This window comes from Heloderma suspectum, chromosome 6, assembly GCF_057233095.1.
Source record: "Heloderma suspectum isolate Gila_16-S chromosome 6, 16-S_ref, whole genome shotgun sequence".
Taxonomy (NCBI): Eukaryota; Metazoa; Chordata; class Lepidosauria; order Squamata; family Helodermatidae; genus Heloderma; species Heloderma suspectum.
This window is the reverse complement of record NC_139463.1, coordinates 46,273,318-46,299,542: the sequence shown is the minus strand read 5'-3', so window position 1 is coordinate 46,299,542 and position 26,225 is coordinate 46,273,318. Positions and strand designations below refer to the sequence as shown.

The window sequence follows — 26,225 nt, the reverse complement described above, 5'->3', positions numbered from 1 at the left end:
ACGGTATGTACCATGGGAAGTGATACCTCATTACTGCCTTTCAGCTTTCTAGAAACATCCTTATCATCATGGAGTGGGTAAAATCTGAAGGGCAACCACAGCAGTTTTAACCACCGTGTGAGCCCAAGTTCCATAACATGTACGTTCCAGATGCATCACATCTTCCCCCTCTACACGTACTCCAAGGAATTGCCTACTTTTTCTATACAGCACTTTTATTCATTTATACATTCTTCTTTCAACTTAGTTTTTATACAAACATTTTTATATAGTTGAAAATTGCCCCAGGAAAAGGGGAGGGGGAGATAGTGTCACAGGCACTAGCTAATAGTTGCCCATAGCTTTATCCATGCTGAGCCATTCTAAAAAACATCTAGAACCAATTTTTCCAAATCTCATTCCAGGGGGAAAATGCATTTAGGAATATAGGAAGCTGCAAAACCAAGTTGGATCATCTAACTCAGTATCATCTCTAAACTGACTGGCAGTAACTCTCAGTGTTTCAGACTCCAGTGTTTCTGGAGACACCAGGATTGAACTTCAGACTTTTTTTGCATCTAAAACATGCGCTCTACCACAGACCTACTGCCCTTTTGTTTACCAAACAGTTGAAGCAGTATGAAGTGAATGAAAGAGCACGACACAGAATTGCACTGTAGACAATTAAGAAGAGGACCATTCCCACACACGCCCCACACAAACACAAATCTTTCTCTTTCCATATATAAAGCCACGTGGTGCTTCTGTCTTATGTTGTTCTCATTTGCCTTAAAGCAGCCTGCTGGCAACCAGGAAAGTGAGGCACCAGATGAGAAGGTATTCTAATTTCCACCAAATGAGAAGGTATTCTAATTTCCCAGAAGCCAACAGGAGTGCTGTCTTTGCCTGACATTAGATGCACAGTAATAATAATACTAATAAAGTACACTACTAAAATGTTGTAGACTCTGCCTGAAAATCTAAAAAATTGAAGCATCAGGCCTTAGAAGACCTTGAGAACCAAAAAACGTTAAGTACTGCGAAGTGGGAAAATCAGACAAGCGCCTTTGATTAGAGGGCGTTTTTGAAAAAATCAGGCACACAGCCAAGTTAACAAAATTAATAAATATGCACAATAGAATCTATTGTGAAAAGATTTTGAGATGTATTATGGGGCCCCTTCATTGGATTTTTGAATTAAACAACATACATTTAAGCAAGACTGAGATGCACTTGTTGCAAGGTCTTTTGATAGAATGTTGTCAGGTGCATCCCTTTCATGGCTATTTGTGAATATAGGCTCTATTGTGAATTTTTGTGCTCGGTATTTTAATTTAAAAACTAGCAATAAAATATTAATTGAAAGAAGATCTTGATATGTGTGGGCTTCAAAAATCAGAAGGGGACACACACTATAGGATTTTTGTGCCTTCCTCCTTTATGCAGTCCTTCAGTATTTTGCTATTATTTTTTCTAATTTATCAGAGCAATCATAAGATAAAACATCCTGCTTTTTTTAAAAAAAATTACAGTGGGATTCCATCCTCTCCCAATAAGAAAAAAGAGGTAGGATTCCAAATAAGGTTCACAGAATGGGCAGGAAGACCCATAAGAAGTCTGTAAGGCACACATTACTTTGCCACCATATCCACCTTTATGCCAAGGAATATTGTCTTTTCACTACCATTATTTCCTTTTCTTTCAGCCCCCCTTGACCCAGCGAGGTCCTTGCCACACATCTGATGAAGTGAACAACAGATCATTTCCACGAACAATAATCATTAAAACATTTTAAAACATTTCTTGCATTAGTAATGTTCATGAAAAACCTATACAAGTTGGAGTGTACAATGATCTGTTAAAATGGCACTCTCCCACTTTCTTTGGTGCATTAACCATTCACAAGGTACACAATCCACATTTAAAAGCGTTTTTTGCATAACTTGTCAAAAGACACCCTCAGTCTCCAAGGGATCCCAGCAGCTTTGCCTGAACAAACTCTGTTTGCAACAAGACATTTTAAGAGACCTTTTTCTGTTATAGGCAAACTCGAGGGCTGAAGCAGTGATCATTACAGCCTGACACTCTAATCAGCACCACTGGATACCAAATACTACATTGCTTTGGTCATCTAAACTGAACAGCCTAACATCAAAGTGAGACTTGCAACTAGTTTATAGAAGAATAAAGGGAAGGAATAAGAAGACAGGCAAATGAAGTGTTAAGTAGATACAGATGGAAATAGCATACAAGAGGAGAGTGCTTGCCTATTAAAAGGAATAGCCTTTCCACAGTGCCTGGCCTGGGTGGTGTCACAGCAACTCAATTTCAGACAAACTATCGCCTGGTGTAATTCATTATTATCTCACAGATACCAGAGGAAAGCATAGCCCACCAAGCCTCACAAAGCTGGGGAAAAAAACAGATGTGAGTGGGAACACGGTTTGCATGATCACAGGCGCCTACCATGGCTTAAATATTCAACCTGCAGTGGGTGGGAGCTGGCGGCTTATCATGACGTCTGAACCTGGGCAGGGTGGCTTGTTGCCATGGTTAACAAGCCACCCCACAATCCTACTGTAGCCCATGGGTTCTGGGTTTCCTTGGTGGGCTTATTTAAGTGCACTGAAATCACAAAGCTGACAGGAAAGCAGAATGAATAGCTCCCAGTTTCTAAAGACACATCCCTTGTCTTTAACCCCAAGAATCAAGAAGCATTATAGTAGGGGTTTCCAAAGTGAAGTACAGGATGATCATCAGTGTGTATGTGTGTGTGCGTGCACACGTGCACGTGTGCAGAGAACACGTGTGTGTGTCAAGTGAGGAACAATGCTGTGGTAGGAAAAAAGCAATTGCCTGGGTGGCTTTAAGTGTGCTAAAAGGTAACTAACATAGATTAAGCAACCGAAAGAGACATGTACACCCAGAGACAGAAAAGAGGTTTGCAACTCAAGAACAGCTGCCTGGAATAACACATGATGAATGATAGTTACTCCTTACTAGTTTTTTTGTACTCACAAGCAGGGTGATTAAAGAGTGGTTAGAAGACTAGATCTTCCTTACCCTTTCAATCCATGCCTATGGTTACAACATTTGGGGCTTTATAGTTAAGAAGAAAAGACAAGGGGACATGATAGAGGTGTATAGATTATGCATGGTGTAGAGAAATGGACAGGGATACGTTTTTCTCCCTCTCTCCTGTTAGAACTTAGGATCATCCAACAAAGCTGAGTGGTGGGAGATTCAGGACAAAAGACTGTCCTGAATCTTCACATAGTACATATTTAGCCTATGGAATTTCATACCACAAGATGTCATGATGGACACTAGTTTAGACAGCTTTAAAAGGGGATTCTTACTTAGTGGTTAAGATACTGAATTGCAGACCAGAAGGTCAGCAGGACAGCAGTTCGAAACCCGAGTGCTGCGTGACGGAGTGAGCTCCCATCTTCAGTCCCAGCTTCTGCCAACCTAGCAGTTCGAAAGCAAGAAATTGCAAGTAGATAAATAGGTACCGCTTCGGCGGGAAAGGTAACAGTGTTCCGTGCACCTCGGTGTTCAGTCATGAACACATGACCACATGACCACGGAAGCGTCTTCGGACAGCGCTGGCTGTCCGAAATGGAGATGAGCACCACACCCTAGAGCTTAGAAATGGAGATGAGCACCACACCCTAGAGTCGGACACGACTGGTTGGGGACACCTTTACCTTTACCTTACAGGACAGGAATTCATGGAGAATAGACTGTCAACAGCTACTAATCATGATGGCGATATGCTACCTCCAGAATCAGAGGCAGTATGCGTCTGAACACCAGTTGCTGGGGAACAGGAGGAGGCGGGTGCTACTGCATTCTTGTCCTACTTGTGGGCTTCTGAAGGCACAGTTGATTGGCCACTGGGAGAAACAGGATGCTGGATAGACATTTGATCTGATCCAGCAGGGCTCTTATGTTGCTATAGAATTCTAAAATCTATATTAAGGGTTGTATGTATGAAATTAGCTGGTCACTATCCCAGATTTACTTGACGATTGTGGATCTGACTTTGAGTATTGGGGCGGGGAGGTGAGAACTCTTTTGAATGCCCCCATGCTCTAGAAACATAGAAGATGGCACACCATTGCCCAAGTAAGGGTAAAGATGGACATGATGCTCTTAACCGGGGTCACAGCAGGTTCTTCACTCACGTTTGAGCTTGGTTTTGCAACTTGCCTCCTATATGTGTGTAACTTCCAAGTCAAATGCTAGATCCCAAGTCTTATCCTTTTTCTCGTACTTCAGACAGGCAGGCTGCTCTTTTTCCTTTTTTCTTAAAGCTACACAGGTACATTTATAAATCCAGTGTTCAGCTTGCAAAAATTCATGAACACTTTAAAAAACAGCTGCTACTTTAATTACATGAACCAAGTTATCTGATGAACCATGTCAGCATACTCCTATACCAATCAATAAACAGCTGCTATCGTCCTTTTCTTTAAGTTGCACACTGCTCTGAGGATTGTCAGAGGAGGGAGGACAGTGACAGTATGGGTGCTAGCCAGCAGGCAGATACCACACACAGCTTCCCACAACCCCCATGATGTAGAGCCTTACACCAACCCCCAAGCTTACGCCAAAGCTGAAAAAAATGTACATGTATTTTCAGGGGAGCAACAGCGCATTCAAATTGCTCCCACCACACAAAATGTTACAACTGTAATGCCTCCTGCCCCCCACCCCGCCCCCCAAAGGAATCAAACTTCACAACTGGGACCTGCCAAGCTCTCGAGGCTTCTCTCCCTCCAAGGATGAATGAAGGTGGTCTATTGCAATCCTGCTGGGCAACACACCTCCTTCTGTCAAGCCCATCATCAGATGCGGCGAAGGCTCAGTCACTCAAAGCACAGCAGGGTTTAGTCCTCACTGACAAGTACCGTGGGGTCCGCTAAACTGCCGGCAAATCAGACCTTCCAAGGCAAAGCTCAAGTGACCCAGAGCAACTGGATTGCTCTGAAAACTAAAAAAAAAAAAGCCTCCAAAAGCTGCCCAACCTCTATGGTGCCAGGACCCCATGGTGCAGTATCCAGCTAACAGCAATACCTCTTGTTGTGGAAGATCCGTTGCTGGAGATTGCTGGGGAATTCAGTAGAAAGCTTCCAGTCACACACCGTGAGGAAGTAGCAGAGTCTCCTTACCATCCAGCCTCTATACCTGGGATAGAGAGAGCAAGTTAAGATAGGTAAATAACGGAACCTCTGCACTTGAGGTATTCCTAAGAGTTATTATGTATTTATTTATTACATTTCTATCCTGCCTTTTTTCCTCCTTAAGGAACCCAAGGCAGCGTACATAGTCTTCTTCCTCCTCCATTTTATCCTCACAACAACAACCCTGTGAGGTGGGTTGGGCTGCGAGTCTGTGACTGGCCCAAAGTCACCCAGTGAGCTTCCATGGCCGAGTGGGGACTAAAACCCGGATCTCCTGACTCCCAGTCCAGCACTCTAGCCACTACACCACATTGGCTCTCCAGTTATCTCTGTCACAAGCTGAAAAGGGGGGAAGGGGAGGGGGAAGGGAGCAGCTTCCCAGAATATAGCAGTGAGACCCAGCTTCACTCTTATTGGCCCAGTTCACACACAATGCTAAACCAGGATTGATCACTACAGAGATGAGCCTGAATGAGCCAAGCAAAGCCTCGCGCTCACATGTTCCCCCCTCCCCGTCAGCCAGAAAGTCTCTTGCCAAATTTAGTTTCACTTTCCCCAATTCCTGGTTTGTCAATAAACCATAGTTCAGATTAATCACAGTTTGTCATGGTTCAGATGTCACAACAAGCTGTGCTTAATCTAAACTCTTGCTCATGAACACACCAGAGGAGGAGAGGGGCACATGTGAGCCCAAAGCTTTCTGCAGTTCATCCTCATAATGCTAAACCATGGTTGAACACGGAACATACTGCTAACAAGATCAATGGGATGGATCTGGATTTAGTCATGCTTAGAAAGGATCCATTGAAACCAGTGGGACTTTAGTCATGACTTACTCACCACACTGACTTCAATGGGTCTACTCACAGCATACAAAGTCTGAATCCAACATGTAACTATGGTTCGATTTACCTGTTTTTCTTCTGGTTCAATGATCTCTTAATTGTATAGAGACTTTATTGTAAACCACCAGGATGTGTTTGGTGTTTTTTTTGAGCTGAAATGTTACAGAAATGTTTCTATAAATAAGTAAGTAAATAAGTAAATGTCCACTTTCTTGGTGGTTATGTTGCTTCAACACCAATAAAATATGGTTTGCAAATCATCAAAACTTTGATTGTAAAGACCTAACATAATGTCCATTATTAGGGAAAACACATTTGAGTAATTTAGTTTTAAAATGCATGATGTGGTTAAGTAACAATGTTTTCCCTTAGTACAGAATTCAGGTTTACTTTGTTTAGAGTTCTGCCGGCCCTGAAAAAGTCTTACACAGTAGGACAGTAGCTGGCCCACTCAGCCTTCCCCAACCTGGCGCTTTCCAGATGTGTTAGACTATAACTGATCTGGTTGCCCACCTTGCAGACCAATTAGCACATTGGTTAGGGATTATGGGAGCTGTAGTCCAACATACCTGGAGGTTGCCAGTTTGAGTAAGGCTGATCCAGATTGCAGTGCAATTGATTTCTCTGCTGGCTCCCTCTCCTTAAAACAAACAAAACCTATGAAGCTTTGCTTTGGCTGTGATATCAATCAAGTACCTTCTCTCCTCCCTGCTGTTAGCAATGCTTAGCACTTCAGGGATTTCAGTTTTCAAAGAACTTCATGAACTACAATTAAAGTAATTAGGAATCAGGCTAATGAGAATAAAGTCTTTAATCCTCACACAACTATGAGGTAGAAAGCTTTGTTATCTACATTTTAATTTGGAAGAGATGGGGACAGGAGGAGGGGTGGAAGTAAAAATAAGGGAAATCAAGCCACTCACATGGTAAATGACTACCCCAAACACAGCACTCTTTGAAGGGCGGACCCAAGACATTTTGGTATCAAACAGCAGCCCCCTCCTGATTAACATGGGGCTCAATCTACCAGGCAGTTCTTCTGCATGAGCCTTATTGAAATAAACAGGAAATGCAGAATAGCACTACCATTCATTTAAACAGGAAATGCAGAATAGCTCTACCATTCATTTAAACAGGAAATGCAGAATAGCACTACCATTCATTTAAACAGGAAACGCAGAATAGCACTACCATTCATTTAAACAGGAAATGCAGAATAGCACTATCATTCATTCAACCCAGGAGGTGCAGGAGAACCTCCCAGTGGATTGTGCTGCATAGCACAGACCTACCGCCCTGACTGAGCGCTCTTAATAGTGCCATGTGCCATGATAGGGCCCTCCTTGATTGCACAAAGCCCTGAGCCCAAGATGTTCACCCCACAATTCTCATTCTTCCTCAGTGACAACATACCTTGCTCAAATGGTGCAGCTGCATTGCACAACAGCTCTGAAGAAATGGCTGCACCAAGTAAAGGTTTGCTCCACTTTGTTCACCTGTTTTGTATAGATCAAATAGTGCGTAGCTATTGGTCTATCAATTGCCATTTTAATCAAGTCTGTTTTTAACACTCACAGTGTGGATTTACTGTTTGAGTTTGCTGTACACACAGAAGGCACAACGCCAGCCCAAGATGAAATGTATCAGCAGGGAGACACTAAGTTAGGGAGAGAGGGTTTGTTCGCACAATGGGGACAGTGGTGCAGCCAGACTGTGCCTTGAGGCCAAAGTCCCACAGCCTGGGACTAGGCTGGGAGTAGGAGCAAACGACCATCCAGAGAGCAGCAGGTGTTGGGGGCAGCAGCAAATAGGCCTGTGGCCCCCATCACCTGGGCTGGCATGGGCATGATGGGGCCCACCTGGGCTGATGCTGCTCACTGCAGCATCGCTTCTGGTTTTTAAAAGCGTTTTATAGACAAGGCTCAGCTGGCTGCCCCCTGCCTATAAAGCGCATTACCCTTTTCTACAACAAAATGGTGTTTATTCCCAATTAAATGTGTTTAGCATCAGGACAGCAGAAACAAACGCCATGTTACTACTGTAATTGTGTTGGTGCTGTGATTTAAGAGAGGATAAAATGTGGAAGTACGTGTTATGCTGGCGTTGGCCGTTTTTTTAGAATGTTTGCTACTCTCGTTGTTTTTACGGTATTTTTACCATTTTTAATACCACATCTGTTTTTATTATGTGTCTTATTGTTGTACGCTGCCTTGGGAGGGCTTTTGCTCTGAAAGGCAGCCAAGAAATATTTTAAATAGATAAACAGACATACTCATTGTATCTCTCTTTCTCTCCCCCCCCCCTTTTTTTTTTTACAGAGTTGGCAAACAGGTTTTTTTTGCGGTGGGGGGAGGTTGCTCTAAGATATCAGGAATGTAGAACCAATGGTAAGTCATGGAATGGTGGGGCGGCGGGTGGGGGAAATGTTACTTATGTGCTTCACAACTGAAGCAATATGCATGGTTGATTAAAGATGGAGGGCATAAGACCTTTACATCCAGGGCCTAAAATTATCTAGCTATATGAAATATCTACACTTGTGGTATCTGTAGGGATTCTTGGGTATTCCTACATATGGAGCTCAATAAACCTGCATTGCATCATCACAAGAATCCTATGGAGACTGCAGCAGCAGAATATGGCATTCACAAAGCATCATGGGATAAGTATATCAGGAATTTAAGACACAGGAAGCAGAGCCCAGATCATAAAATAATAGGCCTGGAAGGGGCCTGTAAGACCATCAAGTCCACCCCCTGCTCATTGCAGGAATCCAAGTCAAAGCATCCCTGACTGATGTCCTTGCAAGCTATACAAATGTGTGCAAAAGAAAGGGTGGTGCTTAAGTGTTCTTTCTCATGCCACCTTTCCATCCACTCCTCGGCTTACCTTGTGTTTTCTTCTGTTATCTTAATTGCATTGCAAAATCCAAGAGAGGTAAGATGCTTGTGAAAGAAGGATTCCTGAAGGCAGAAAGAGGTCGAGATTCAAGTTCAGCCATTTTTCCATCTTACTTTCTCATCATGATTCAGCAACATTCCCAGCTAGAAGGGAGAATGGCATCACAAAACACCTAAAAGACTCAAGGACCTGGTTTGCATGATCAAAATAAGCCAGGGCTCTTATATTGCAGGGTTATTGGAGAGTTGTTTCCCATTCTAACGAGCCATGCCACCTGGGTTCAGAGAACATGACAAGCTATGCCTGGGCGATGATTACTGAAATTGCACCTGGCACGCTCCACAATTTAAATAAGCCATGGAGGCTTAAATAAGCCATGGTGGCTTATTTTGTTTGTGTGAACTGGCCACTTGGTCTCTCTCATTACAAACTCCATCTAGCTCGATAGACCCTGGTTTTATCTCCAACCGTGCAAAGCCAGATGATTGTAGGATGTTTACAATCCACACTGCCTCTGAATATGGAAGTTCCCTTTGCTGATAATGCTCAACAGCCACTGAGAAACCTCATTCTTCATGACCTTGTCTTAATCCTTTTAAAAAACCTTCTAAGTTAGTGTCCATCACAGCATCTTATGGTAATGAATTCTATTTGTTAATTATGCTCTGTGTCAAGGAGTATGTCCTTTCGTCTTCCCTGAACCTACTGCCTGCCAACTTCATTAGATGACCCTGAAATCTGGTATTACACGAGAGAACAAAAACACCTCTTTCTTCACTGTCCTCCACATTGCTCATATGTTTGTCAACCACATCATGTCATGCCCCTGCTGCCTTAGTTCTCTCTCTCTTTTTTCTAAACTAAAAGTTCCAGCCTATTTACATTTTCCTTACAACAAAGATGCTCCAACCTCTTGATCAATTAGGTTGCCCTTTTCTCTATCTTCTCAAAGTCAGGGCAACCAGAATTGCACATAGTTTTCTAAATGTGGCTACGCCATAATCTTATAGAATGGCATTATGCCAATTGCTGTTTTATTTTCAGTCCCTTTCATTCGGCAACTTGCTGGATCACAGCTGGGCAGTGTGAGCACTTACAGCCTGAAATTAAAAGCATAGGCTAGTTGCTTCTTTTGGGCGAATACGGAAGATTTACAAGGCAATAACATAACAGATGGACAGACTGCAGCCCTCTATTTAGCTACAGAGGAGCTGGAATTTGGACAGTAGCCGGAGCCAAATTCATGGACTTTGCATTGTTATTCCTTGTTTACAGCTTATATGCATGTATGATTTGGAGAGCTCAATTATTATTATTATTATTATTATTATTATTATTATTATTGCATTTATATCCCGCCTTTATTCCTCTTGCAAGGAACCCAAGGCGGCTTACATTATCCTCCTCCTCTCCATTTTATCCTCACAACAACAACCCTGTGAGGTAGGTTGGGCTGAGAGTGTGTGACTGGCCCAAAGTCACCCAGTGAGCTTCCATGGCCGAGTGGGGACTAGAACCCGGATCTCCCAGCTCCCAGTCCAACACTCTTGCCACTACACCACACTGGCTCTGTCAAGTCATTCTTTCCCCAAAGCAGTACACAACCTCACACAGCAGTATTGGAAAAAAGCAATTGGAGGCCTCAGACTTTATAAGAGAGCAACTCATTGGAAAAGAGAGTGCCCAAACCTCCCTCGTCTCTACTGGGCTCCAGTCTGGCTCTGAGCTTCCTTCCACTACCAGTGACAATACAAAGGCAGACAACTAAGATGCTCTACCCTGAAGTAGCGCATCCAACCATACAGCTACCAAGGAAAGGAGAACTAAGACCTACTTGGTCAACCTCAAGCAAGGCATACAAGAACATAAAAAGAGTCCTGCTGGTTCAGACCAAAGGCTTATTAGTCCGGCATTCTGTTCGCATAGTGGCCAAACAGATTCCCATGGAAAGCCCTCAAAGCAAGATAAGAGTGCAGTAGTGACCTACCCCTTGTGTTCTCCAGCAACTGGCATTGACAGGCCTCTAATACTGGAGGTTATATATAGCCATCATGAATACTAGCCATTGATAGCCTTATATCCTCCATGAATTTGTCTAACCCACTTTTAAACCTGCCCATGTTGGCAGGCATCACTACATCCTGAGGAAGAAATTTCCATAGTTTAACTATGTACTGTATGAAGGAGGGCTTCCTCTTATCCATTCAGAATTTCCCACGGTGCAGCTTCAACAGATGATCCCAGGTTCTAGTATCCATTTTCTCCATACCATGCATAATTTTTTACTCTTCTATCATATCCCCCTTTACTCATCTTTTTCTAAGCTAAACAGCCCCACACATTGCAATGTTTCTTCAACTGGAGTTGTGTCAACCTCCTGATAATTTTGGTTGCCCTTTTCCAGCTCTGGCACTTCTAGCTTTCCATATAGGAGTGAGAGAACTGTACATGCATCCACAGTGCTTCATATACATTAGCTCTAATCTGCAGTACCACCCTGTAAAATAGGTCAATAATATTGTCTTGGTATTGTACATAGGGCAGCTGAGAGACACTGACATGCCTAAGGCCACCAGATGAGTTCATGGCAAAGGCAAGATTCAAACTAGGAACTTCCTGGCTCACAACGGTAATCACTACATTGCACAAGCTCTTTAATTCTTCCCAAATAGCACTTGTGTGGTATAGTGGCTGAGAGCCAGTGTGATTTAGTGGCTAGAGTGTTGGACTGGGAGTCGGGAGATCCGGGTTCTAGTCCCCGCTCAGCCATGGAAGCTCACTGGGTGACTTTGGGCCTGTCACAGACTCTCAGCCCAACCCACCTCACAGGGTTGTTGTGAGGATAAAATGGAGGAGGAGGCTTATGTACGCCGCCTTAGGTTCCTTAAAGAGGAAAAAAGCAGGATAGAAATGTAATCAATCAATAAATAGTGGTGTAGTGGTAATTTTGAAGTGTAGATGCTTATCATGTCAGTCCCCATAGCCACACCCCCAAAGAAAGTTCAAAAATTCAGGCAGCTGCGTCGCTCCATATTAACAAACCAGTTCTATCTATGTTCATCTCCACCAGGAGATTGTAAATCTAATTGCCCATTGAAGTCCAAGTGACCCCAAAATACTTTGAATTGCATCAGAGGACAATATATTGTTGCTTGAAAAATTCACCCCCCCACACACACACCCCTAAATGTGTGGATCGCAGCTAAGTTCAGAGGGAACAAGGAATTCAGGGGAGAGGGGGAGATGACATCAGCGTCCCTGCTAATCAAGAAGTGCTGCTGTTGCATCCCTGGGAGCCCCGACTCCCAGGGATGTTCAGCATGAGTGAACAAGGGATTCTGCTCCACTGCATGGTACTATTGTTACATGAGAAACTTGTCAATTATCAACAAAAACGCTGCAGTATAAGCAGACAGTGCATTATATCCAGGCTGCAGAAGCACACCGACTGGGTTAAACCAAAGCACTATGTAGGGTGGGTGCAAAGGCCCTGAAACTAATAGAATCCTATTCAAGAGGTCTAAAAGCACCACCTGGTCAACGCTTTCCCCCGTAGTCTAAAGTAGGCTTTCTATTAATTGTATGCCTCACAAATAGGGTGACAGAGACTTTTTTTTAACATTCAGTATGGGTGAACAGGGGATTTAAAATTTCCATTTGTGGTTACAAAAAATGGCCCCAAGGCATTATTTTGGATTGGTGAAGAATATAAAAGGAGTGCTCCTGTATAGGTAGCCCAAGAAATTGGGGGCAATACTGCTCCTGTGTAGCACTGGTACGGAGAATGGGAAAAACGGGGCAGGGGGGTAGCTATACTACCAATAGTCCAAAGAGGATATTTTTTTTAAAAAAAGGAATTTGGCTTGAAAGGCAGTGTGGTATAATGTTAAGAATGTCAGGGTAAGACTGGGGAGGTCTGGGTTCAAATCTAGGGATGTACAAAAGTCACTTACCTTTGCGGAGCTTGGATTCGCGGTGGGGGGGAGGCGCTCTGTCCCTCCCCCCGGAATCCTCCCTGGGCCGGCTCCGCTCCACGGCGGCTCCAGAGAGCTGCCGGCCAGGGCCATCCGCAGCTGGAGTTCCGGCCGTGGACGGGCTACTGCGGCCGCCATTTGTGTCCTGTGAAGCTGCCATGATAGGCTATGTAAGTATTTACGTAGCCTATCACGGCAAGCCCCCCCCCCCAAAAAAAACAGCATACGCAAATGGCGGCTATGGCGGCTGCCATTTGCTTTCCCTATTTTTAGCCGTTTTAGCCTAAGTAAATATTTACGTAGGCTATTACGGTGAAAAACAAGGGGAATGCAAATAGCGTAGTCGGCGCCATTTGCATCCCCCCCGTTTTAGCCTACGTAAATATTTACATAGGCTATTACGGCTAAAAAAATGGAACGCAAATAGCGCCCACTACGCTATTTGCATTCCCCTTGTTTTTCGCCGTAATAGCCTACGTAAATACTTACGTAGGCTAAAACAGCTAAAAATAGGGAGCGCAAATGGCGGCCGCCGTAGCCACCGCCATTTGTGTACGCTGTTTTGGGGGGGGGGGCTTGCCGCGATAGGCTACGTAAATACTTACATAGCCTATCACGGCTATGATGAGGAAGCGAATGGCAGCCGCAGGGCGGCTGCCATTCACAAGCCAGCGCGGATGGCAGCAGGTAAGTGCTCCGTTTCGTGCGCCTTTCGTGGGTTGGGGGGGCGGGGGCTTCTTTCCGCCACAGATTTCGGGGGGCCGAATGCACTGGCATTCGGCCTCACTGAGATCCATGGCGGAATTCTCTGACATCCCTATTCAAATCCTCACTTGGGCATAAAGGTCACAGTGTAAGCTTGACCCAGTCATCAACTCTCAGCCTAACGTATCTCACAGGGTTGCTGTGAGTATAAAATGGGGGGGGGGGAGAAGAGACCATGTACGTCATCTTTAACTCCTTGAAATAAGGGCAGAATATAAATGAATGAATGAATGAATGAATGCTTGGGGTTCAAACATCTGTGTACACCACCATCTCCAGCCCTTGGTTAAGGGGTCCTATTACAGATCCTCTTGCTCAAAGTCCAGGAGCTATGCTGTTTTCAGGACTTAACAAAAAGATATGCAGACACACTTTCCACACAGCCCAGCCTCTGAATTTCTCCCCCAAGAGTGACAAGGGCAAGACAGAAGCAACAGCTGCTCAAGGAAAGAGAATTTGTGTGGGGTGGCTTACTGGTCACTAGCAAAGGAGGCACCCAATAAAAAGCAAAACAAAAGCAGATTGGCCCATTATTTTATCTATGACTATAGTTATCCCTTTTCCCCAGCATATTCCTAACAACTCCTTACCCAGCTTTGGGGAGTGCATTTTTGGCAGCAGCGCCCAACAAATGGCCGGCATTTGCCCAAAAAGGGCATGACAATTTCCATCTTGAACCCCAGGTCCGTGGGGCAGGTCTTCATCTGAGGAAGAAACAAGCATCTTTAATTACTCATCTGGGAAAAAATAAGGCTTATGATACCTAGTTTTTCAAATATTAGGCAGAGTAGTTCCCTTAAACACTTTTTAGCAGAAATCAAGCATACAAGATCCCAGCTGTCAAGATTTTCATATCCATTTTATGCCAATTTGCATAGTTTAACAGCAGCCCTTGAGGGAAGGTTGTGGAGGAACCAGGTACTTCGGTAGCCTAAGGCCATCACCAATTAATTCTGGGGCATTTAGTTATGATTTGCAGGGCTCAGGACTTCAGTGGCCTGCATCATTTCTTACCTTCTCCAAGACTAGCAGAGTTGTTCAAAATAAGCAAAATTGTACATATCTGCTTAATAATTTCCAAAATATATTTGCAACAAATTTCCAGCCTTCTTGATACAGAATTTGGATTCTCTTGATGTAGGATTTTATTTTTTGTTTAAGCACAGGAGTATATGCAGCCCAAGCAATAACCTTTATATGTGCTCTTTATCCCACCTCAGAGGTAAACTGAAAGGTGTTGTCATTCTACCCACCCTCACAAACATCCACATCACATGATGGTTTGCAGGACAAGGCTCTCACAAGCTCTTTGCCTGGAAAAAAATTACAGCTCATCCAAGGCAGCTAGTTAACTGCAAGGCTGCTTTATCCAACTCCACAACTCACAGAAGGAGAGACCAGAAATCTTTGGTTCAGCCCCCTCCAAAGAACCACGTACGTTTCTCTGGTGCCATAACGTGCCCTCACTCTGAATGGTGTATCCCTGTAAGCCTCCATAAACCAGAGCCATGGCTTGCATTAGAAGCCTGGTTGCCAGATGTAAGTTCTCTTCTGTGTTCCTTGGTTCATATAAGACAGAAGACAGGATCATGAGATTAAATCAAGCACAACACCAAGAACCTGCAGATAAAAGAAGCTAGCTAGAGCAAGAGCTCCTAGAATTCCAATGGGGCAAGGAAAGGACTAAAAAATACCGAATAGAGGCATAAAGAAAGGAGGAGATAGCGAAAGGGAGTTGATCCAAGGTATGAAGAGCCAATCAGATGAAAGTCCACCGGACTAGAAAATGAGAGGAAGACTGTGACCTACCTGGGAAATCATGAAGCATACACAGTGCCTCAAAGCAAGCTAACACTTTCCCTTAGGCATGCTGGGACCCCTTAGCTAATCAGTGTAGGAACTCTGGGCATCATAGTCCATACACACCACAGCCCAGCCACACTGGATTACATTTATATTTAGATGAAAGGTGTTGATAACAGCTTTTACCAATTCTGCAGAACTTATTTCCACGACTAGTTCTGCAATAGATCATAGAATCATAGGGTTGGAAGGGGCCTATAAGACCATCGAGTCCAACCCCCTGCTCAGTGCAGGAATCCAAGCCAAAGCATCCCTGACAGGTGGCTGTCCAGCCTCGTCCTGAATGCCTCCAGCGTGGGAGAGCCCACCACCTCCCCAGGTAATTGGTTCCATTGTCATATTGCTCTAACAATTTAGCTTGCATGTCTCTTCACTTCCCCTCAGTGTGATAGCATTCCAAAACCTTTGCTTCATGTATTCGCCAAGAGTGGCTCGACTTGAGCCTTGTGTGGAAAACTTGTTTTTCTTAAATTAGAAAACCCATGGTCCACCGATATGTTTCCTGCTTTCCAATTTTAAAACACAGTCAGGATCTCAACACAATAAAGGAATCCAGTCTGCATTAAGCAATCTCGAATATGTTCTGCTACTTCAGAATAAGAAAAGTATTTTGCAGGATCAGGCCAACGCTCACCAATGCCAACATTCTTTGCAAGAATCTGTGCAACCAGAAGGCCATAAGAGACCAGAAATTGACCAATGGTCCATTGAGGGATCATCTTTATCCCAGTCTTGGAAAAAGAAAGAAAAATGTTACCGTCTCAACCACTCTCATAACCCTTTTTTTAAATTATTTTTTCTGCCTTCTGCCCAGCCCTGGTTTACATTTGCTGAGCAAATCTACAGGAGAACTGAGAAGGCCAAGTAACCATATGGCAGAACTAGAAAAGATGGGGGTGCCCTTTTATTCACAATAGCTGCAGGCAGCTACTTGTACAGTGCTGCCTACACACCATAAGTATTCCCCGTATATGCACCCACAAAGTGAGCAAGCAAGAAATAAAATATATTGGTTTTAATCCCCTATATTTACTCCACCCTCAGCCCGAGTGGCAAGAGAAGCGAGTCGGTCAAAAGAAGAGGGCAAGGCCTTTCACAACCCCACTGATAATTCATATGGCAACCACAGCAAGAGGAAAACTTGAGGCATTTCGAAGTGAAAGGCTTAACTCTTTGCCAGAGAAATCAATTGTTCCAGGGGCTGTATCCAGCACAAAGAGGAAAAAGAAGAGAAGAAAGTGAAAGAAACAACCCATCAGCCAATGCAGCCAAAGCCCTCAGGGGGAGAAAAAATATTCTCTTCGTAATACAGATCCAATATCATTACCATTGACTTTTCCCTCCCACAGCCTCCTCCAGTTCAGACTCAGAGACAAGCCAGTCCCTTAACAGGAAACAGCAGCTCAAACTGAGCACCCTAAGAATATACTCAGGTGTGCGCTCACACACCAATTCCACATGCTGGCTTGCACAGCCACCCGATAACCAGGGATGTCCTTAGTACACAAGCGAACACCCTGAACATTCTACGGCCAGCTAGTTCACACCTGTATGTGCATCACTGGATTGCTCTACGACTGATGACTGGCAGCTGATGGTGTGAAATGATTCCGCTCCATCGAACAAGCTGGTGTTGTTGGACGAAAGCACAGCGGACAACCGCCAATTCACACACAGAGGCAAGTCACCACTGGATGCTGTGCTCCTCAAAGGATGGGTGCGCGTGTGTGAACCAGCCCTCTGTAATATCTGTCACGCATTAGAGAGCTTCGGCTATTGGGCAGTACAGAAATGAAATAAACAAACAAACAAACAAACAAACAAATAAACAAACATCAGGCCTGGCTATAGCTCTGTGGCTAAGAGGGACACTGGCTGGGGCTGAGGCCCAGTTCCCGCTGAGAGTTAGGTCAGCCTGTATCACTTCGGAAATGCAGGTGGGGGTTATATAACGGAGTGCCCCCTCACATAAACAAACTTTCCCACATGAGCAAAAGTCATAGGTTTAAGACCACCAGTCTCTCCGCTGTAACTGCCCTCCTTGCATACATTTCAGACAGTCACCTTTCTCATCCTTAGTTGATTCAGAGCACCTCAGACTGTTGCCAGATTACCGATTCTGAAACCGTATACCAAGGCCTCAAAGGCCTTTTTTTTTCTTTTTTAAAAAACGGATCCCTTGTATGGCACAGAGAAGTGGAAAAGACCCGCCCTCAGCCTACTCCTTTGTCCCTTTCCTCTTTTTCTCACAGCAGCCCCATCATAAGCCACTTCTCCTCCAGAAAGTGTTAGGGAGAAGCAGGACTACCACATTCTTCATCAATTTCTCCCTCAGGCAGCCTGACACCAGGCATATCTGCTGCCCCGAACACCTAAACTAACATCAAGGGGTACAGGGGGGCTCTCCCCTTCTCTACGCTCTTGCAAAAACCCTTGGCCTTCGCCACTCCACTTCCTCAGTGGTGCTACGAGAGAGAAGCAGCCCACAGTTTACGTGAATCATATTCCACTGGTCCTTCTGCAGGGGAGTGGGCAAGCAGCAACACACACACCCCTCACCAGCCAAGGCAACAACTGCACTACAGAAGAAAAAAATCCACACCACGTCTCCAGATATCCAGCACACACTTCCATTCATGCCTGAAACACTCTGGCCACAGCAGGCACTGCTGTTGCACTGCCCTCCCAAAAACAGTCAGTACCAAATTAGCGGAGAACTCAGGCAAGCCTTAATTGTCATATATTTGCTTATGAGGGTGCAAAAGGACTCATACAGAGGCCCCAGAAAAAAAAGGAGGTACACACACCCATCTCCCCTCCAGTGGTGTAGTGGAGGCAGGGCTTGCAGGGACGCAGCCCCAGCACTTACTTACTTACTTATTTATTTCATTTCTATACCGCTCAATAGCCGAAGCTCTCTGGGCGGTTCACAAAAATTAAAACCAAACAACACACAATAAAACAATTTAAAATATATAGAACATTAAAACCACAATTATGGTTCTTATTCTTCATTATTCTTCATTAGCAGGGACTCTGATGTCATCTGCCACCCACCTCAGAATTCCCTGTTCCCTCCAAGCTTAGCTGTGATCCTCACGGTAGCTGTGGGGGGAATGAATTTTCCAAGCAACGAGATATTGTTCCATGTTGGAATGCAAAATATTTGGGATGACTTGGTCTGGAATGGGCAATTAAAACCTCTTCGCTTTACCAAAGACATGTTAGGGGTGTACGAAACCCCACTTACCTGGCTCCGCTGGGGTCCGCAGGTGGGGGGAGGCGATCCGTTCCTCCCCCCGGAATCCTCGATGGGGGGGGAGGCGATCCGTTCCTCCCCCGGAATCCTCGACGGGGGTGGGGGGAGGTGATCCGTTCCTCCCCCCCGGAATCCTGCCCGGCCGGGTCCACTCTGCGGCCAGTCTGTGGAGCCTCTGGCCAGGCCAACCCGCAGCAAGGCCTCCACCTGCTGCCAGGCTGCTGCAGACGTAAATGGCGTCCTGCATAGGGGACGCCATTTGCGTCCCTACGCTAGCCCGTGATAGGCTATGTAAATATTTAAATAGCCTATCACGGCTAAAGCAAGGATGCAAATGGCGTCCCCTACGCCATTTGCATCCCTGCTTTAGCAGTGATAGGCTACGTAAATATTTACGTACCCTATCATGGCTAAAGTGGGAACGCAAATGGCGTAGGGGACGCCATTTGTGTCTCTGCTTTAGCCGTGATAGGCTACGTAAATATATACATAGCCTACCACAGGCTAGTGTAGGGCCACAAATGGCGGCCGCTACGACGGCCACCATGTGCGACCGCAGAAGCCTGGCAGCGGCCAGAGCCGCCACTGGAGCTGCCGCCGCCACATCCACCACCAGGTAGGTCCGTCTTGGGGGGATTCCGCAGAGTGGTGGGGGGGAGGGAGGCCATTCTGCCACGGACTCCGGGGAATAACTGCTCCTGTGCTTTCCAAAGCAAAATTGTTGTCATACTTAACTATTTTTATGTTATTACCTCTTTCTACCAAAGAAGTGGAGCCAGAAAGTGAAATTTCTCTTTTAAAAACGTTTTCTAAAATACCCTAACCCACCCCAAATGCCTGCCTGAACAACAGCGTTTTCATGCCCCCTCTTTAATGAGCTTCCGTCGTGCATTAAAAACGCTGTTGTTCAGGCAGGCATTTGGGGTGGGTTAGGGTATTTTAGAAAATGTTTTTATTGTAGAATTTTATTGTTTTAAACTGTTTTTATTGTATGTTGTACATCGCCCAGGGTGGCTGGGTGACCAGCCAGATGGGCGATTAATAAATTTAATAATAAAATAAAAATAAAATAACTCAACTGAGCTGTGAACATAACTACTCATAAGCCCTGTTCACTTGTGTGCATACAGCCAACACGTGGAGAAGGAAGTGGAACCATGTTTACTAACCCTGCCCCCAACATCTGTGCATTCAATGCGATCTCTAAAAGGGGACCCTACACACGTACAGCCTGCACAATCAAGCACCCAGCTTTGTGGAAAGCTGGAGCACATACAACTGTACATGAATGCCTCTCCTTTTAGATGCAGCACCACTGGGGGCAGGGGGAGAGGTCAGAACCCCCTACACACACACACGTTTGCTATGTGTGTGGGTGGGTGGGAGGGAGGGACTATTTAATAGAGATGCACCAAAGCAGCCTTCCCTAACCTCACACCCTCCAGATGTGTTGGACTACAACTTCCACAACTCCTATTGTAGGAGTTGTAGTCAAACACATCTGGAGGGTGCAAGGATAGGGAAGGCTACTTTCTAGCAGCTTCAAACACTCTTCGCTGTTATATTTGTTTATTTAACTCTGGTCTGTTATAGCCTCGAAAGACTAAAGGTCAATAGAGCTGAAATTCAACATGTCTCCTTCTGCTCTTCTAGGGGTGGGGGGAGCACAATCATTCTCCTGTTGAACCGATCCAGCATCTCTGAAGGGACAGCATGGAGGATGCCGTACAGAATGCAAGATGTTCTTCTCATTATCATCCTGCTGATCTCCGTTTTTAAGGATTCCAGCTTTGTCCTATGCCTTTCTCACTCAAGTGGCTGCTTCTAAAAATCTATATTGCTTGGAATATTTAGGACTCTGGGGTTTTAAAACTTCATATTTGATGCATTTTAACAACATTTCAGAGGCCTCTTCCTTTGAACAGAGAGCCGTCCCTGTTCAAAAGGGTCTTACCTTCCCATTAAAATTAACAATGCCAAAGACAACCAATTACAATAGGGTTTATATGTCAATATGGAGCACAGCTGGCATCTTCCAGACACAAAAGCAGAAAGTATGATCCAGCCAAGGTTGAGCATGTTTTGCTGACAGAGGACACCTAAGCATCTGCTTACTTCACCCACACTGACATCTGTGGAGGTTAAAAATGTCAGTTTTGATAGGATCATACCCATAAACAAGGGCATTTTTCCACATCCGTGTACGCCATATAAAAAAATAAGGCAGGCACTTAAAAGTGATCACCACCACCATCGTAAGCACTTTTACATAGACTTTCAAGTGTTCCAGTGCTTTTCACATATATTATCACTGTAATCCTCCTAAGAACCCTGTATTGTAAGTCAGTATTATTATCCCCATATTGCAAATGGGAGTCTGAGGATGAGAGACAAAGTGGTTTGCCCACTGCCACCCAGCCAGCTCACCGCTGGGAGTGTTTGGATTTGTAGCTCAGCCATTATGCTACACCAGCTTTCTAAAATGTCATCCATGTTCCCACCTCTGGCATCTGTAGTTAAAATGGTGCCGGGAAATTCCCTTCAATGGGCAGTATCCAACTGTGTCATTCTGTTAGCACAAATGACGTTGCACCAGCAGAAACTAGGTTCTGAACGTTGTGCAAGAGAAGAATCCAACTAAAGTTACATTTGTTGTTCAGTCGTTAAGTTGTGCCCGACTCTTCGTGACCCCATGGACCATAGCACGCCAGGCCTTCCTGTCCTCTGCTCTCTCCCGGAGTGTGCTCAGGTTCATATTCATTGCATCGGTGATGCTATCTAGCCATCTCATTCTCTGCCGTCCCCTTCTCCTTTTGCCTTCAATCTTTCCTAGCATCGGTTTTGCATTATGCTTGTGCAACACATTGTGCAATCTGTTGTGCAACCAGTTGTGCATTCTGTTGGGTGACGCAACTGCTGCTTGCACCCATTGTTCAACACATTACACAACTGCCTTGCACCTGTTGTGCAACCCATTGCGCAACTGCTTGCACAATCAGTAACTGCCTGTGCAGTGGAAAGATTCAGCAGAGCTCTGCTAGCACTATTTGTGTTTGCGGAATGCCACCATTGGATACTGCCCTCTGCCTGAGACCCTAGAAAGCTGTTGCCATTTAAAGAGGACAATACTGACTATGGATAATGAATGGGGAATGTTCGGCCCTCCAGATGTTGCTGGACTGCAACTCCCATCAGCCCTAGCCAGCATAGCCAACAGTGAGGGATGCTAGAAACTGCAATCCAACACATTCCCCACCCCTATTATAGATGGACCAATGATCCAATTCAGTATATGGTAGCTTTAAAGCAGTGATGTTAGCCCACTGGTAGGGCACCTACTTTGCATGAAGTAAGCCCCAGGTTCAATCTCCAGTTAAAAGGATCAGGGAGCAGGGGAAAGACATCCAGCCTGAGACCCTGAGACCGTAGAGCAGCCTTCCCCAACCTGGTGCCCTCTGGATGCCTTCAACTACAACTCCCAGCATCCCTCAGCCAGCAGAGAGTTGTAGTCCAAGACACCTAGAGAGCACCAGGTTCGGGAAAGCTGCCATAGATCAGGGGTGGGCAGATGGTAGATCTCCAGATGTTTTGGACTTCAACTGCCAGCATTCCTATCGGCCATGCACTTCTGGGAGTTGAAGTCCAAAACATCTGGAGATCTACCTTCTGCACACCCCTGCCATAGAGGCCTGCTGCCAGGCAGAATGGGCAAGTCTGGGCTAGATGGACAGATGCATGAACCTGGAATAAAGTAGTTTCCTGTGTCCCCTATGTTCTTTTTTCATTTTGTAAGGATGGACTGAAGATTATCAAGTGAATAAACTGTCCCCCAAATTTCCCAGCTAGATAAATGGGCAAAAAAGGCACTACTGCAGTGGAATTAAGTGAGCATCACAGCTGATATGGATGCACTGTTCTGCCTACCTATCTGTTCTAGTTAAAGGAAGAGGAGACCAGATCTTCAACCCACAGGAGTTGCCCCAGTAACTTCAAAAGGATTCTCAAGAGTCCTGATTGATGTGACTTCACTACCTTTCTAGCCACACCTTAAGGTTCCAAGAAAAAGCATCTCCCCTTAATGGGTTCGAGAGTTCATAGAATAGTAGGGTTGGAAGGGGCCTATAAGACCATCGAGTCCAACTCTCTGCTCAGTGCAGGAATCCAAGTCAAAGCATCTCTGACAGATGGCAGTCCAGCCTCGTCTTGGATGCCTCCAGTAGGGGAGAGCCCACCGCCTCCCTAAGTAATTGGTTCCATTGTCGTATTGCTCTAACAGCCAGGACATTTTTCCTGATGTTCAGCCAGAATCTGACTTCCTGTAACTTGAGCCCATTATTCCGTGTCCTGCACTCTGTGATAATCAAGAAGAAGATCCTGGCCTTCCTGTCTGTGACAGCCTTTCAAGTCCTTGAAGAGCGCTATCCTATCTCCCCTCAGTCTTCTCTTCTCAAGGCTAAACATGCCCAGTTCTTTCAGCCTCTCCTCATAGGGCTTTGTTTTCAGTCCCCTGATCATCTTTGTTGCCCTCCTCTGAACCCTCTCCAGTTTGTCTGCATCCTTCTTAAAGTGCGGTGCCCAGAACTGGACACAGTACTCCAGATGAGGCCTAACCAGTGCTGAGTGGAGGGGAACTAGCACTAGTACATCAACTAGTACACTAGTTGACCCCCAAAGAGACAGATTTCCCACACCCAATAGCATAAAAAACACATGTGCAGCAACCATTTGCTTATTTTAAAAAGGCACAAGTTGCCTTTCCGCTCATGCATACACGAGGGCCTGGGAGAGTCCACCTAGCACACACCCGCAAAAAGCCAGGCAGCATCTCTTCCTGTTCTGCAGCCACACACACAAGCTGAACTGCACAACTCTGGCACATGGGCATCTTCAGTTGTTTTCAGAGGTGGGGGGGAAAGCAGCACAACACAGCAGCTTTTGGTTGTAATTTGTACGCATAGTGCCTGCCGCCACAACACATCTGTGCACTTTCCTTCTGCATGCACTTTGTTGCTTAGCTTCACATTTCATGATATTTAGAAGCTTACACAGAGTAGTAGAAAGTCCTGGGAATTGAACAGCCCTAATGCAGAAGAGTGTTATATTCAAGAAGTATTATGAACTCCAACAAAATGTTATTTGGAGGGATTAAGAACACATAGGAGCAAGAGGGGGAAAAAAAACAAATGCACAAACACAGTTATAATATTGGATATTTAATGGCATCGCTGCCCTTATCATAACATTGATGACTTCACACAACTTGCCTGGAATTATTTCCTTCACCTTGGGAACACTGGTGAATACTCTCTAGAGTAGTATTCCCCAACCTGGGGTCCTCCAGATGATTTGGACTACAACTCCCAACATTCCTAACCATTGGCCATGCTGGCTGGGGGCTGGGGGGGAGTTGAAATCTAAAACATCTGGAAGGCACCAGGTTGGGGAGGGCAGCTCCAGAGAGTAGCAGCTGAGTCTGTGGGGAGTGTCTTCAGCAGTGGGAGGAGAAATGGGTGTGCTTGATCAGGGTTTAAGATCCTAGAGGAGCCTGGATTACTAATTTTACTTGTTATCAGCCACATTTTACATCAGCTGACAATACAACTTTTGCATGGCTTGAATTTTGAACCGCAGCAATGTTCTTTGTGAATTGCGTATTTTTTTTCTGGAACCACTTTATGGTCGCACATTTTTAAAAAGCCCTAATAGCATCAGACAACAGGTCCACCTTACCTGGTAAATGCTGTAGCTGAGCAGTGACAAGGCCTAGGCACCACAGCCACAAAGATAGGTAGACCTGGCCTCTGAGATATTTGTAGGCTGGTGTTTGAACATCTCCCCACCTGCAGCTGAAACCCTCCATTCTTTTCCTAACTCCTTTCACACCTGCAATGGCCCTGCTCAGCTTGCAAGCCATTCCTAGGTTCTGCTCTGTAGGCAACACACAATAGATTCAGACACCTTCACAATATTTATTCATTACTGCAGCACACAAGAAACCACTCACCTCTGAGCAGCTGTGCGGCCCGCAGTCTCAGCTCCAAGGCCTGCCCGGGGAGAGGGGGGGGGGGTGTCTTGGGTCTCCTGCAAGAGCTGAAACTGGCAGGTTTTCTTACCGCTTTACCCGTGAACAACCTTCTCCAGCCCTTTATAAATTGTCCTGCTGCTGCTAGTGCTGAGCCAATGTTTTAAATCTATACACTTTATACCATTCGTTGGGAAGGAGGGGCCGCAAGACATTGCGTCTGAAACTCGAGGGAAGCGGTGAGAACTTTGAAGAGTTCCTTACTGCACAGTGCTCAAAGGCTTACCTTACCGTAATGAGGAGGCCGAGGTGGCTCTTTCTTCTCCCTCTTCGCCTGAGCTTAGCAGCCTCCTTGTGCTTTCTGAAAAGCCCCGTGGAGGACTTAAAAGAGGACTTCCTCCCTTGGAGGTGCTGCCCTCTACGTGCCTGAAGGAAAGCTGAGGGGGGCATTTGCGGCGGGGTGTTGTTGTTAAGACCTTTAGCAACAACTCCTCGCTCTGCTTTGGGGCACTCAGCAGGCGGCAGCAGCACTGGAGAGCCCCAAGGCAGGCAGGCAGGCCTGGATAAGGGCTTCAGGGCGCTTTTCGGAAAGCACAACACACCGGGAGCCTGGATCACGCTGGGCTACACCGCATGTTTGCCTTAAGCGACTCTAACCTGCAAGATGAGAATGAACAGGGCTGGGCTGCCCTGCAGGACTGGTGTCGCCCACACTTTCTCAGCCACAGCCCTGCCTCTTGTAATGCGGGCTTAATAATGACGAATATCTGCACACATTGTCACTGCAATTTTTTAAGCGTGTATAAACTCTGGGGAAAAAATTATTAATAAGACCTGAGTTAGAAAGATCATAACAGCCTGTGTGGTGTAGCGGTCAGAGTATTGGACTGGGACTCTGGAGATCCAGGTTTTAGACCCCACTGGGCCAAGAAGCTCACTGGGTGACTTTGGGCCAGTCACTGACTCTCAGCTTAACCTACTTCACAGGGTTGTTGTGAGGGTAAAATGGAGAGCGCCTTGGGTTCCTTGCAAGAGAAAAAAAAGTGGGATATAAACATAGTAATAAAATAATTCCTTTTTTTGCTGTTACCTTTAGTTTTTCAGCAGTCACGCTCACGCTACTGCCCAAACTGAGGTACACCAAACTCCTGGATTTCTAAATTGTTTTCTATGAGGTTGGAATTACTTCCTGTAGTGACACCCACCGGAAAAGCCTTGAGACCCCCTCCACCATGGACCTCTCTGTGGGCTGGGATTGTGATGTGTGCGATGGCATGCTGATTTAGGAGTTAAGTCCATGCTGATTCAGGGGTACCTTGGCAACAGAAGGGACTTGAGTTTGTGTATCCATTGTCTTTCCTCTTATGTTGTGTGTGGTTTATCTTCTCTCTCTGCATAAACCAAGTTAACGGAGGAACATTCCAGTGC

The 26,225-nt window shown here is 45.4% G+C and overlaps 1 protein-coding gene across 10 annotated transcripts in view; it reads right to left on the bottom strand.

The window, feature by feature from the left end:
- Window positions 1-25,527, bottom strand: part of GPAT2 (glycerol-3-phosphate acyltransferase 2, mitochondrial) — a 79,923-nt gene extending 54,396 nt beyond the window's left edge. The window contains exons 1-5 of one of the 10 annotated variants that reach the window (XM_084804165.1): window positions 25,084-25,143; window positions 15,092-15,212; window positions 14,244-14,357; window positions 8,903-8,976; window positions 5,062-5,172 (exon numbers count right to left, since the gene is read on the bottom strand). In XM_084804165.1, coding sequence (XP_084660291.1) covers window positions 5,062-5,172; window positions 8,903-8,976; window positions 14,244-14,357; window positions 15,092-15,172 — 380 coding nt within the window. In that variant the 5' untranslated portion in view covers window positions 15,173-15,212; window positions 25,084-25,143. Of the gene's footprint in view, window positions 1-5,061; window positions 5,173-8,902; window positions 8,977-14,243; window positions 14,358-15,091; window positions 15,213-25,083 lie in introns of all 10 variants that reach the window. The other 9 variants (XM_084804163.1, XM_084804162.1, XM_084804167.1 and 6 more) reach the window with 9 other exon arrangements.
- Window positions 25,528-26,225: the final 698 nt, after the last annotated feature.